The 15,386-nt window shown below is 35.3% G+C and overlaps 1 protein-coding gene across 1 annotated transcript; it reads left to right on the plus strand.

Annotated features, from left to right (window-relative positions):
- The first annotated feature begins 5,521 nt into the window (after positions 1-5,521).
- LOC127097700 (proteasome subunit alpha type-5) lies at positions 5,522-10,333 on the plus strand. The gene is made up of 10 exons (XM_051036191.1): positions 5,522-5,659; positions 5,738-5,775; positions 5,947-6,028; positions 6,141-6,221; positions 6,485-6,598; positions 6,678-6,779; positions 7,190-7,248; positions 8,260-8,362; positions 9,826-9,891; positions 10,002-10,333. The coding sequence occupies exons 2-10, from the start codon at positions 5,762-5,764 to the stop codon at positions 10,092-10,094; spliced, it is 714 nt and encodes a 237-aa protein (XP_050892148.1). The 5' UTR covers positions 5,522-5,659; positions 5,738-5,761; the 3' UTR covers positions 10,095-10,333.
- Positions 10,334-15,386: the final 5,053 nt, after the last annotated feature.

Below are 15,386 nucleotides of genomic sequence, written 5' to 3' on the forward strand. Positions count from 1 at the left end.
CGTTCACAAGATGATGTATAATATGTTTGAAATTGTTTTCATGGTTGTAATCGCTTAGTTATAGTAATGGTATTTTATTCGTTGTTGTCTGTTGTGTTGTTGTTTATGTGTTGCTTGTGTGTTAAATGTGTTATATTTGTTTGTGATTGTATTTTCCCACAAAGTTATCATATGAAATAATTTTTTTTTAATATAAAGCAAAAGAGGTACATGTAAAATTATCTTGTTGTGCTTGTTCCAACACTGGGACAATTAGTACGATTGTGACTGGGCTGACGACATGAACTACATAATCGAACCATTTTATTCTCCGTAGCCATTTTGGTTCGAATACAGGTGCTATTTGGGCGACCCTTTTTCTTTCTTCGCATGACCTCATTGTGCCAGATAATGTCCCCTTGATATTCAGGCCAGTAATCCTCGTTTGCAACAACTGAAAAGCTAATTTTGTAAATATTGGATATGCTTATGACTTTGCAAACGTCAGATAGTAAGTAGAATGGATCCCTTCGAACCTTTGAACATGCCGTAATGACATGGGAGCAGGGCATACGAAAGACTTGGAACTTTCCATAGTCGCACCAACCTCTATCTAGTTCCACTCTATATTGTCCCATCGACATGCCTTCATTGTGATCCATGGACTCAACAATGTTGTATCAACCCTTAATACGGTCAAACACCGTGACCACATGTGTGTTAGCTTTGGCAATTTCGTGTATAATGAATTTCATTGAAGCATCATTAAACAATTGCCCAGATTGTAACACTGAACTCCATTTTGAACGTATAGTCTTAAATAACGCCCCTAGCCTGAAATATGTTGCTTGTACTAAAGCGGATATAGATAGGTTTATGATGCATTTGAAGACAGAGTTCATTGATTCCACAAGATTTGTTGTCATGTGGCCCCAACATTGACCGTTGTCGTATGCCCTAGTCCACTTCTCCAATGGAATACTATTGATCCATCGTACTGCATTTGCGTTAGACAATCTGATGTTTTCACGGTAGTGTTTGAAAGAAGATTCTGTTAATGCATAACCTGCACTGACAACCTTCTTCCGCAACGTTTTATCTTTGATCTCTCGCATAAAGTTTTGAGCGATATGTCTAATGTAGTAGACATGCATCGATGAAGGATTCTGCCAGCCATTATCAATGTTTTTGTAGGCACTCACTATTGAAGGGTGTCGGTCAGAGATCAAACATAAGTTAGGTTGAGGAGCAACGTGCAATCAGAGATTTTTTAGAAAAAAACTTATCCCTCAACAGTCTCCCCTTCAACTAGGGCAAAGACGATTGGAAAAATGTTGTTGTTGCCATCTTGTGCCACTGCCATCAATAACGTTCCTTTATATTTCCCGTACAACCATGTACCATCAATTTGTATAATAGGTTTACAGAAAGCAAAACTTTTGATGCATGATTGATACGCCCAGAAGAGATGGTGGAATATTTCATTTCCAATAGCACAAGTCCCGTTTGGGGTATACGTCGGTAATGTTCCCAACTTGACAATAGTCCATGAAGCATACTGTTTGAGAGCCACTAAGTATTTTGGAAGTTGTTTGTAAGACTTCTCCCAATTGCCATACACTTTTTCAACCGCCTTTGTCATAGCTATCCAAGCATTCCTGTATGATGAAGTATAGTTGTATAGTGTTACAATATGCGAGATTATTGTACTCACCTTTAATGAAAGATTGTCGTTAATGACAGACAAAATTTCATCGCATATTATCTGAGAGCTAAGTTTGTGATGGTCTTGCATTGAACTCGTGAGCATGCATGTGTGAACTGGACCCATGGATCTAATCTCCCAAGAATCACTCATCTTCCGGTAAGAAGCTGATAACCGGAAAAGGCAACGCTCATTTCGATAATAAATCTTGTACCTTATTGCATTAGTTCGATCAACATGTTCGTCGTCATCAGTTTCACAAAACACTTGTGACTGATCAATGAACCGAGACACTTATTGTTATTGTGGTAATATATATAACTTTATATCGTTGTACCCATATTGTTCATGACTGACAAACATATGATGAACATCATCATCATCTCGAATCTTCAACTGATAAAACTTTACTTGGTTGTTTGCAAACCACACCGAACTTTTATAGATGATTTGACCCACAGGACTACACTGCAATTTCTTTTCTATTTTTTGTTTCAAATGTGAAAAATTTGATCGTCGATTTATTGTAAACCGAGTTACTTCTGTGTTGCGAAAACAAAAACTGAATAATTGATGCTCAAATATTTCACCTTCGGTATGGGAACTGATCATGTAATGTGGTGAGGAAAACATTTTTTCAAATGTAAGTTTAGTATTTGTACTAATCTGTATGGGCACTGATGGTGAATGCATTGATCTGTTATTCGCATGTAGTTAAATAGGGGAGACAATGTATATACTGATCACGCAATTAATCTGCAAATACAGGACAATGCAATGCAAAGAATCCATGCAGAGACAAGACATTGCAAAACATGCGTCTGTAAAGAATCTCTGCCATAATAATCCAATACTAGAAGCATGCGACTGCAAAGAAGATGCCTCTACCCTAATAATCCAAGGCAGGCGCCCTTTTCAATGACGCATAAAGCAAGGCATACGCCCTAGCCTTAGGCGTATCTTCCTTGTATGCATAAAAAGGCATGCATACGCGACTAGCCTTGGAGCATGTGACCATGCATGTCTTAAACAAAGCATGCACCCTAGCCTTATGCGCATACACCTATCTCACATGCATATGCCATATCCCATACTTCACATGCGGAAACACTATCTCATCTATAAATAGGGCAGCAACTCACAACACTCAACATCTGTAACGCTAACAATCAACCTCTGCAACACTCAACCTCTGTAGCATTATGTCTCTCTTGAGTATGAGTGATGAATATCGAGGAATAATCGACAATATTGCGAAATGTGTATGTTATTACTTCTTCTTACTTATTTCGTACTTATGTTTTTATTGTTTATTACTTATTCTTACTTTATTTCTTACTTATGTTTTATTAGGATCCAAAACGATTTCGATGTCGTGTACATGAATATGTACCCCATGATACTTTGATAGAACCATATATTCGAGGATGCGATTTTGGTAATCTCCTCAACATAGTCTCATACTCGGTTGACTACAAATTTATTCTTGCTTTGTTGGAGAGATGGAGACCCGAGACCCACACATTTCACCTTCCTTTCGGTGAGTGTATCGTCACACTTGAGGACGTCTACATGTTGTTGGGTCTACGTATCGATGGTAATGCCGTAAATGGTAGAGTTAACCAAGATAACTCTATTTGCAATGAATTGTTGGATGCCCTTTTGTGTGACGACCAAGCTACGGGAGAAACTTCTGCTCAAGCTAGGGGTCAAGGTATTAACTTAAAATATCACAAGCAATATTATGCAAGTATAACATTGACCGAAGAATCTACCGAGTATGAAAAAATAATTAAAGCTCGGTGTTATATTATGATTCTATTCAATAATTTTTTATTTCCCGAAAGTACTGGTAATAGGGTAAATATTATGTATTTACCGTTGTTACGAAACATAAATAAGGTAAGTACATATAGTTGAGGTTCAGCTGTTTTGGCCCATCTATATAGTGTGTTATGTAAAAATGCCAAAAAAATACTTGTACGTTTTATTCATACGCATATTTGCTACAAGCATGGGGTTGGTCAAGAATGTCGTCACTCGCCCCGGTAAACGAGAAGCCATTCATATTCCCCTTTGTAACAAAGTAAGTTTAAAACTTTACCATCTAATTTATTAGAATTCTATTACACTGTAAATAATATTTTTCAAATGTTTTTGATCTAGGTGGTCAGTTAAAGGGATGAACTACAACAGGTGTCTGAAACACGTTGTAGTAGTCTATCGCAATCTATTGGACCACATTGGACCAGACAATGTAATACTCCTACACAATTCTATTTTTGATTTAAAAATAATTATCAAATTACATATCATCTAATCATGTCATATTCTTGTACAATTTATATGGAGGCCATATTTGAGTCTTGATCATCAGGTTAACCATGATGATGATGCAGTTTGAACAACAAAAACACCAATTATCCGGTTCACTATTGTGGAGATGCACTAGAGTGACCAGGTAAAACTGTAGTTTGGCATGCAACAACAAATTCCAGAACCTCCGACGTGTTTGGGAGATTAGTATCAACAAAGAGTCGATGCCCAATGGGATTATTCCGATTGGAGAGACTTCGCAAAAGAGATGTGCTGTCATTGGAGGAATCAACGACAACACATCTTAAACGAACCAGTCATACATGGTGCTAGAACAAACTCAAATGTATATGACATGGTTTAGGTCGGTTACAACGCCATAGTTTGTGTTTGAGCCAAGGTATTTGATTGATCCACACCAACTAGCTTCGCCATCATACACCTAACAACAAATTCCCGTCCAAGAACAATGTCAACCCACCCAAACCCAACAACCAACCTCACACCATCACCCTACCATATACACTCAATAACCAAACCCCCAACCTCGCAACCCATTCATGCCACACACCTAACCTCAAAACCAAGAGTCGAACCCTATCCACCAACAACCATACGCAGCCACCACAACAGTCTATAGTCCATATGATTCATACAATTCACTTCATCGTAGCCCCCACCACCAATGACCACCCAAACATCCCATCGCCACAACACCCAACCATTGTTTGACTATAATACATCATAGGAACCATTGATTCGTTTCCAAACCGATTTAATATCCCGATTCGAGCAACCATACCATCCACAATTCATTCAACCACAACGACCCAACTACGACAACATGGGCACCAAACTCAATTACGGAAGCGCCGTTGACGACAACCCCCCAGCTATTGGGGACAAATGATGACACATCTATCAAATACCGCTGGACCTTTCACCGGGCCTTCACACCAACCATCATTGGATCATGTCAGCACTCAAAGACCCTAAACACCTTAGAAAAATCGTGGGAGACCTCGAAGAGAGACTAACGCACCTGGATGTGGAATAGGGGGACGTTTCAATCGGGCGAGTCATTGAATTTCTTATCAATTCCATGTAACTTTTCGTTATAATATAAATAAAATTTTTATTTTCAATATTTTTTTAATTAATTAAAATTTTAATATTTAAAATTAAAAAAAATATTAAAGGTGCATACGTCACATGCATTGGCGCATACACTATGTAGTATATGCATGCGTCAATGCATGTGACACCACACATGCATGCGCCAAGAAGCATGACGCCTACATGCATTGGATTTGCATGCATGCGCCAAAGCTCTGGGCGCCTCCTCTCTATCTTAATGGAATGCAACTGACGCATTAGTTAAAAAAGGTGATTATTTTGATAATTTTTTGAAATTTTGATTATTTTAATATTTTAATTAAAAATATTCGTTATTTTAAAGGAAAATTCACAAAAACAATTATTGTTCATGAAAAAAAAACCTCTGTTGAGTTAATTAATATTTAGAATATTTGTGAATTTTACAAGCCCCTTGAGCAAGAAAACAATAGTAAGAAAAGCAAAAGCCCATTGCTCCTCATTCCCAAACCTCAAGTGTGAAGACTGAAGAGCACAGAGAAACAACCCACAAACGTCTTTTAGGTAACTCCCATCTCACACTCTTTCTCTTCTTTTTTTCCTCTTTTCCTAATTTCTCAACCCTCCTCCATTTTTATGCAGTGATCTAATCTAATCGAATCCAAAATGTTTCTCACAAGGTAAAACCCTTTCTCTTTCGCTCTCTCTCCCTCTCCTTTATCGCACAATTTTTCATTTCAGGGTTTCTCTATCGTGCTAGATTTCAATTTCATAGATAATCCATGTTTTCCCCAAATGTATTAGGGTTTTATTTCTAGGTCTAATGAATTGCTATTTTCTGAACGAATTAGGACTGAGTATGACCGAGGAGTCAACACCTTTTCTCCTGAAGGCCGTTTGTTTCAGGTTGAATATGCAATTGAAGCCATCAAGGTATGATGTTTGTTTTCCCCGATCTCGCGTTTCTCTTTTAGGGTTTATAACAATTGTAGGAAAATGTTTCGTTCTAGTGTTTGTGTTTTGAATGTGTTTTACTTGATTGCAGCTTGGATCGACCGCAATTGGTTTGAAGACGAAAGAGGGTGTGGTCCTTGCAGTTGAAAAGCGTATTACTTCCCCTCTACTGGTCTGTTCTTGTTCCGTTTGTTTAATTTTTTTTTGATTAATTTAGTAGAAATTTTACCATCTTATTGTGAAATTACTATTAGCAATTAGTGTTTTCAATGTGAGAAATATTTATTACTGAGTGACACAGATGTGCTTTACAATAGATTGAATTCTGGGGACATCTGGTTGTTTTTCTGTGAGTTTTGATTATTGACGTTTATTATAGATACAATGATTCTGGGGATATTTGGTAGATTAGTTTAGTGTAAATTCTGCTTTCAGGAGCCTAGCAGCGTTGAGAAAATTATGGAAATTGATGACCATATTGGTTGTGCAATGAGTGGATTGATTGCTGATGCTCGTACACTTGTTGAGCATGCACGAGTTGAAACTCAGGTACTGTTTGTTACCTTTGTAGGATGTTGTAGGTAGTTGATTGGTTAGTGATTGATATGTTTTGGTTTGTTGTTCACAGAATCATAGGTTCTCTTACGGTGAACCGATGACTGTAGAGTCCACAACTCAAGCTCTTTGTGACCTAGCTTTGCGCTTCGGTGAAGGCGATGAAGAATCAATGGTACAGAACTTATTACCTTTGTTTTTTGTGTTTCTTTTGGGTTGCTTGCTTACGGTCTTTAATGCCCAAAACTTGTGAATTTGCTTAATTCTTTTTTGTTTACAAATTTGCTAGAAATATCAATGCCTTGCGTGTTGCATTTTCTGAATGTTTAATGGAGATATAAACAAATTTTTTGTTACTATATTTTGAGATGCACAAAATCCTAAACTTACATCTATTGTGAAATATGTGACATTTCTATTAAAGGGGTAGGTATCCATCCTTGTGTAAGGTGCTTTTTGTAGTCTACAGATTGGTTCTGTTGCATGGGCTAAGAAGCTTTTTCTTTTGTATAGGACACTTATTTGCGGTGATACTGGACACCATTTTGTATCCTTTATAACACACCATTTCTTTTTCTTTGACAGTCTCGACCATTTGGAGTGTCTCTCCTCATTGCTGGCCATGACGAGAATGGACCTAGCCTGTAAGTATTCTTTTTCCATTTAAGCAATGGTTACATGTGGTGGACTTGTCCTTTTGACTCATTTTTCGTGTTTGTCTGAATCTATGGTATTGGTAATTTTTTGAGTTGATGTTGGTGCTCATATGTTCCACTTACTTTTCTGGGGATCAGCGAAATTACAGTGAAAGGTCTTATGGTGAATTTTTTTCAAGAACAATTACAATTTTTCTGGTTATTCATATGCAAAGAGTGGCCAATGAGTACCACTTATCAACTTGATATTTTGACGTGATTCATGTGATTCTAACGACTTTGATGTATAATCATTTCTAAACCTGACATATTTGCCAAAAATTCTTTTCCTGCAGTGTTCTCTTTTTTGTTTCACTCTGTTCCTTGAAAGTAACATATCACCTTTGCTCATCACTCTTTCCTTTCTTTTATATTTCTTTTTTCCATTCTCAAAGTAGTTGTGATTTGTGAAGACTGAAGATCATTGCATTATTTCGTAGTCATGTAGTCCTTCATTTTCTCTTATCAATTACTTTATGGTTTCAAGAGAAAGATGCTATAGTTTCAGGAATACACCTTCTATTCTTACCACTAGTTTGTATGTAAATACATTTTTGTGTTGTTCGGTAGTCTACTCTGCTTGGTCAACTCTCGGAGCAAAACATATCCTGATCTTTTAGTTTCTTCCGTGAAACCAGTTTCATGGTAGCAATTTAGCACCTTTTGAACCTTAAGGGAAAACAATTGGGGTAGTTCGTATCTTTACCTCCCTATAAGCACTTGAGATTAAACCTAAACTGTAAGCAATTTTCATATTCACTCCCATCAAGACATACTCTAATGCAGATCATTGTTTAAACAGAAAATAAATGCACAGTCTGGGTATTTTGTTTTTGTAGGCAGAGGCTCTATTACTTCTCTCACTAGATGATACAGTTTGGTTAATTGGTGCTGATCATTTGTTACCTTTTTCATTCTGGACTTGTTGTTTTTACTGAATGCAAATGTTCTGATTTGCAGATATTATACTGATCCTTCTGGCACATTCTGGCAATGTAATGCAAAAGCTATTGGTTCAGGATCAGAAGGTGCTGACAGTTCTCTTCAAGAACAATACAACAAGGTAATTGTTGTTCTTAAAGTTGGTTGTTCCTTAATATTTTATTCTGCTTGTAGCATTAAAATTGTTAGTTGGAATTGAAAAGTGTGAAAGGGAGTGAACCAAATGGAATTAACACAGCTAAAACAAAAGGGAAGAGTTTATTATTATTTTAAATAAAAAACATTTTTGATGAAGAACTCCCCATTGGTCATCACTTTTCCTCTGTAGTCCAGCCACCCCAACCTCTCCCCGACACCTTGCTGCAGCTACAGGTAAATAAGAGGAGTACATTCAATTGAATGCTACACTAACAAGAGATTCACCAAATACAATAACAGCAAATCCTTACCCCCAAATCTGAAATCATTAATAAAACTGTAAAAGCACAGAAGTTTGGGAAATTAAAGTCAACAAAAAGAACAGAACTAAAATGAAAGGTGATTGATACCAATGTGGTGGGGAAAATGAGATTGCCAGAGACCTGCTTTGTGCTGGACCGTGTGGATGGTCATCGTGGCAGAGAAGGAATGGAGATGATGTGTTGAAAGGGTTTGTGGAGTAATGCATTTCAGCCACATTTTATTTTTAAAAGATTTACAAATATTCATTAAACAACTGTTGGGGAGAGAAACACAAAGATTAAGAAAAATTTAAAAGAATTAAATGATGAAAAAGATTTGATAAACCATCTCTCTTTCTCATTCCAAATATATCCTTCAATTTCTTTTGAGAAATAGATACAATTTGGGATCCTTTCCATTTTTCAAAAGAAATAGATTGTTCCATTTGAGGAGAGATAGAACAAAAAGTAGATAGTGGATTCTACCACCAAGTGGGTCCCACCATCATTGAATATAATTTAAAAATCAAAATTAATGTGTCAACCTCTCTCCACGTGGAACCTTTAATTTCTTTTGAGAAATGAAGAGGGATCATAACTCAATAGATGCACAAATAAATGGAGATGTCCATCCACACATGGAAAGGACCTTGGAAATGAGGAATGCTGTTATCCAGCATGAATGGATGGAAAGATTGAGAAGTGAGATAACATTTTTATATTAATCACCTTAATGCTTTTAGGAGTAAGTATATTTATCTGAAGTTGCAATAATTTTTTCTATAAAGATTAACTTGATTTTCATTTAGTTCATGAAAATAGAACATTGTCAATGATAAGAAGATGTGATTAACCAGTAAAAAAAAGGTATTAGAAAACCTTATTTTATTGCATCTCCGCAGTTTCAAGCAAGTATGCCATTGTGCATTCTTCCCATTTTTTTGGAGTTTTACATTCAACTCAAATTGATATTTGCCAAGTATATATCCATTTCTATAATTTCAAATTTCAATTGTCAAATTAATGCAACACCATATCTGTTCATGGGCTGGCAACATTTTGCTTAAAGATTATCTTTCAGTATAGAGGCATCAAGATGACACGAAAACAAGCGAGTTTGATGTTTATTTATTATGTTGTGCAGGAATTATCTCTTCAAGAAGCTGAGACTATTGCTTTATCCATTCTGAAGCAAGTTATGGAAGAGAAGGTAAAGTTAAAACTAAACCCATGTTCTTGCAGTTGTTTGTCTCCCTCCTACAAAAATGAAATGGAGAATAAAATGTAACTTGTTTCCTCTGTTCTGTACTTTCACATCAGGTTACTCCAAACAATGTTGACATTGCCAGGGTGGCTCCAGCATATCATCTTTATACCCCTTCTGAGGTGGAAGCTGTGATAAGTCGCCTATGATTTTCATCCATTCGGGTGATTTGTTTCGTGCCTTTGTTTCTCCTGTACGACTATTTAATTAGCTGTGCGCTGAAACTTTTATGTTGCATGTAATGCTGCTGCCTTTATGCCCAAGTTTGTATGTCACACTAGGTTCTCCCGTCATATTTGCTGCAATTCACTCTAGTTAAAATTGAGGACAAAAATGATGTTTCGATGTTAGGGAAAATACAATACGTTAACGAGAGCCATTTGCAAGATCCCTGCTATCATATATTTTAACTGTATGATTAACTTTTTTTATTTAACTAGTTGATTTCGTATAAACAAACCTATGATAGGTTTAGATTGATGGTGTGAAGTGAAATTCATTGGATTGGAATGTTGCGGAATTTTAGTGTTTAGATGTTAAAAAAATGAGGGAACACGATGGTAAATAATGGAATCATTCAACATGTTACTTCCATTATAATTTATGTTTTCAGGATCAAACAAATCTATAAATTATATCCTATATTTGTTTTATCGATTTAATTGAAATATATTATTGACAGTGTAAAAGAATTTGAATTTTTATACTGTCAGTTAATCATAGTCGTTGGATGTTAAAACAAATTTGACTTTTATTTTAAAAATATATGAAATAATACAAATGGATGATGATGAATTGATAGTGTAAATTTTTTTACATTGATAGTGCATAATAATTAATCTCTTATTTTATTATTATTATATAAATCAAATTAATTATTATATACTGTCAGTATAAAAAGTTTTATACCGTTGGTTCATCATCATCACCCGTTTGTATTACTTTATAGATTTTTAAAATAAAAGTCAAATTTTTTTTAATATCCAACGTCTAAAATTAACTGACGGTGTAAATATATTTTTAGTATATTTCAATTAATCTCTATATAAATCCATATATATATATATATATATATATATATATATAATATATATATATAATATATATATATATATATATCAAGTCACACAAATCATCACTATTTGATTGGGCACGAAGTTTTACACTAATAAGTGCATCAAAATTAATAGAAAAAAGCAATGTATATTAGTGAAAAATAAAAATGCATCGACTATTTTCATTAGGGGATTTTTATCCTATATATTTCTTATAAATCACACAAAAATATTAAAATATTTACAGTTTTCGGAGATGTATATTTGAACACATCTGAACATATTTAATGTCGACCATCTTAATGGTTTATAAGTTGAGATTTTTTAATATTAGATATGTATCTTTGGATATTTTTAAAAATATATTTATAATTGCACCTAATAGAAATTTCGGAGATGTATTTTTGGAAGTTTGAGGTGGGATTTTGAAAATTTATGTAATCTTTGCATGTTAGAATTTTTCAGAGATGCATCTTTAGAATAAGTTGATATAAAGAGAGCTGCATGAACACACAACTATATTTATCTTTGACAACAAATTCTCATAAAAAACCTTTCCATTCTTAATCCCTATTTTCACTCCAAATCTCCAATCTTGTGTTTCATCACATCAAAGGGAGTAAAAGGAGTTGGATTTTTATGTAAAAATCATTTATTTCAAACCTCATTGCATACATTAATCTGGTTTATGTCTGAGAAAACTAACATTTTTTATGGAAATGTATCTTCGGAACGATTATGAACTTCTCCGGAAATTCATTTTCGATAACAGTTTGTGTTCATTTTACAACTGTTTACAACTGTTTACAACAATAGAGCTTATTTACTGTTTTGTGGTAATTATTTTCATTGGATATGGTGCATCCCGATGTTTTCCTCAACAAGTTGTGTCTCATAATGTCCAAAGTGTTGTTGTGAATGAGGTAGATGTTGGTAACTAATTTAAAAATGAGCAAGAGTTTGAATGTTGTGATCAAATACTTCAATGGATTCGTATGGAGACCTCCAAACTGGGATTCAGTGTGGTTATTGGAAGGTCCGATAATGATTCAGATAGAAGATGTGCTTTTGTGACAATGACGTGTGAAAGAAGCAGAAAATATAGAACTCCACTCCAGAACTTTAAATGAGACGACGTCAGTTCAAGAAAATGTGAGTGTCCCTTTGAGGTGCATTGTTATATGATGACAAACAATAATGGAGATTTAATGTCATATGTGGTTTGTATAATCATGTTTTTTTGTGAAAAATTATCCGACCATCCAATTATGTGTCGACTCATGTAGAAAGAAAAGGAATGCGTAGCTGGCATGACTTTGAATTTGGTTCAACCGAAAAATATACTTGCAACTTTGAAACGTAAAAAATCCAAAAATATCTCAAATTTTAAGCAAATGTACAATATTCGATACTAAACTAACATCCCGCTTAGGGGGATAGAACTAAAATGCAATAACTCTTGAAACTGTTGGATGATAACAATTATGTGTTTAGGTATCGAACGTGCGAGGATGAAGTTACCGTTAGAGATATATCTTGGACTTATCCTGATTCCATAAAGTTGTTAAACACGTTTCCGACTACGCTCATACTTGATTCAACGTACAAGATCAACAAGTATAAATTTCCATTATTGGAGATGATTGGTGTTACCTCAATTGAGAAAACCTATTCTATAGAGTTTGCATTTCTAGAGAGAGAGAAAAAGGATAATGTTACTTGGGCCTTAGAGGTATGTCGGTAATGTTGAAGGATCAAAATGAGATGCCTAAAGTGATTGTTACCGACTGCGATATCTCCTTGATGAATTCGGTTGCAAAGAATGTGAGAAGTCAGGTTAAATCCGCGGTTGGGACGAAATAGATAGAGTTCGAAGATGGAAAAATGGTGAATACGAGTGTGGTTGTGGCAAAAATAATGGATGCATGGAATCATATAGTAAATTCTTCCACAAAAGAATTATATGCCGATTCCGTTATGAATTTCAGAAAAGTGTGCGAAAAGTATCCTGATTTGTTGAAATATGTTGAAAGCACAATTCTTGGCCAGGTGAAGGAGAAAATTGTTTGTGCTTGGACCGATCAGGTTAGACACCTTGAAAATACAACAACTAACCGAGTCGAGTCTGCCCATACTACATTGAAGAATTGATTGAGAAATAGTAAGAGAGATTTGTGTAGAGATTGTGACTCCGTGAACCAAATGATTCAGAACGAGCATAATGAGATACAAACATGATTTGGCCGGAGCATCACAATTTTGGAACACAAAGTTCACAAAATTGAGCAACATTGAAAGTGAATCAAATGTACAAAAGTCAAAGAGGATACAACTCATAGATTTAGCCGACGATAAATGTTTTGATTCGTTTTAATTTCCTGTTTAGCCAGACAAATAAGTGTATGTAATTGTGTCTCAATATTTTAATATATTTTTTTATCTTTCCATAACACTTGTTCATTTGTTAAAAAATATTTTCACTTAACTTCTATTTTCAAAGGTTATGTTTTATGTATGTTCAGTTTAGGAGAGGTTCCAGAGGTGCATATCCGGAATAAGATAATATGGTACAGAAATGAAGATATATCTCTGGAATCAACATGCTAGGTTTTGAATGGTCCATATTTGTCTACAACTTTTATAAATTATGGTGCTCTTGTTTTTTATTTTGCACAAAATGAAAATGTCTCAAATGTCACAAATAAACATCAATTGGTATGTCGCAAATGTCTGCTTCTCTAGCGCGACTCCCGGAAGGAAGTTTAAGCTCAATGAGTACACATCTCTTGCCGATATCAAATACGAAATCCTTCATCTCCTACCTTACGGAGACAATCGAGTTATTGTGAAGATCGAATACTGTTCACCGTCGATTGACAACTGATGGAAGATTGAGTTCAACAACTTTGAGCTCAAGACGAATGCAGATGTACGGGCTAAGTGGAATACATTTTTCCGTTTCGAAACAAAAGTTCCGCTCGAGTTAGAAGCGACAATTTCAAGATCGGTCGAAGATATTGTGAAGATGTTGAAGCGTCCACCTGAATATTTAAGTGTAATATTGTATTTTATGTTATATTCATCTATGTAATGCCAATTTTATGTTATGAATGTTAATTTTATTGTGTCAATTACATGTTTTTGTTGTTTACCTCTGCATCTGGTGTGTAAACGTTATGGAAATGTATTTACGGAAATATACCGGAGATGCATCTCCAGAATTAAAAAAATCCAACTTATATGACATCACTCAGAATGGTCTATGTTATGCGTTCGGAGATGCATCTCTGGAAATTTGGGGATATTTTAGTATTTTTACGTGGTGCATAAGAAAGATATATGGTGCATTAAGAAACCCCCTTTCATTATATATACATTTTTGTGTGGAATAAATCATATGGTCCAAATTTTCTTCAAATTTTTTGGGGAATACTCTTCCTATCCCATGGGGTGCCCCTTTACCTCTGGAAATTTGAAAATGCTCTCCATGTGTTTGAAGATGCACTTCTGATTGCACCTTAAATCATACCAATCCTTCATATCCAATCACACATCCCTTTTTTTTTTTATCAAAATGTGGTTTGGAGATGCATCTCCGTAAAATTTCTAGGGTGTATCAGGAGATGCATCTCTGAAATATCCTCCGGAGTCATTTAAAAGATATTGGAAACATGTTAATTGCACGCAGTGGATATTTCAGAGATACATCTCCAAAAAATCCCTGAATTGTTTCAAGGATACAATGTTCCAACATTATAATTTTTTGAGATCAATTTATATTAAAGTAAAATGAAAGTAAAAAGTCACATTAATTAAATTAAAATCAAAACGTATGGAAAATACATAAATTGTTTCTAAAATACAAAAAACAAACATAACCTACTGAGTATGTCTAACCCCAGCTTCTCCGTCTGTACTGCAAGGCATTATGTGCGTCTGTAATAATGTCTTCTACAAGGGTCAATTAAGGGCTACCTTCCTAAAAAAGTTCGCCTCTAGTACCTCATAATTAGAAGGCCTAGGTGATCTTCCAGGAGCGTCTGGTGTCATGATAGAGTGTGACATCCTATAGAACCATGTCATGCAGCCGTTAACATAAGCCCATTATACAGGAGATAACACCTTGCGATACTCCTCTGGTACCAAATGACTCTCTAAATCCTTAATTATCGCATCAGGATCTCTGCAACGGACAGTATGAAAAGCAGACTCTGAGGGGGGTCTCGAAATAATCTCCAGATACCCAAATAGGCGCATCACTCACTCGGGCAATTACGAATACATCATACCTGACCCACATGTCAGTCATATGAAGTATAAAGAAATAAGGTCAAGTTGATGCGTCTAGCGGTGACCACCATATAGGAAGAAGGCAATGTCGTATGC

Source organism: Lathyrus oleraceus, chromosome 6 (genome assembly GCF_024323335.1).
Source record: "Lathyrus oleraceus cultivar Zhongwan6 chromosome 6, CAAS_Psat_ZW6_1.0, whole genome shotgun sequence".
In the NCBI taxonomy this organism is placed as follows: domain Eukaryota; kingdom Viridiplantae; phylum Streptophyta; class Magnoliopsida; order Fabales; family Fabaceae; genus Lathyrus; species Lathyrus oleraceus.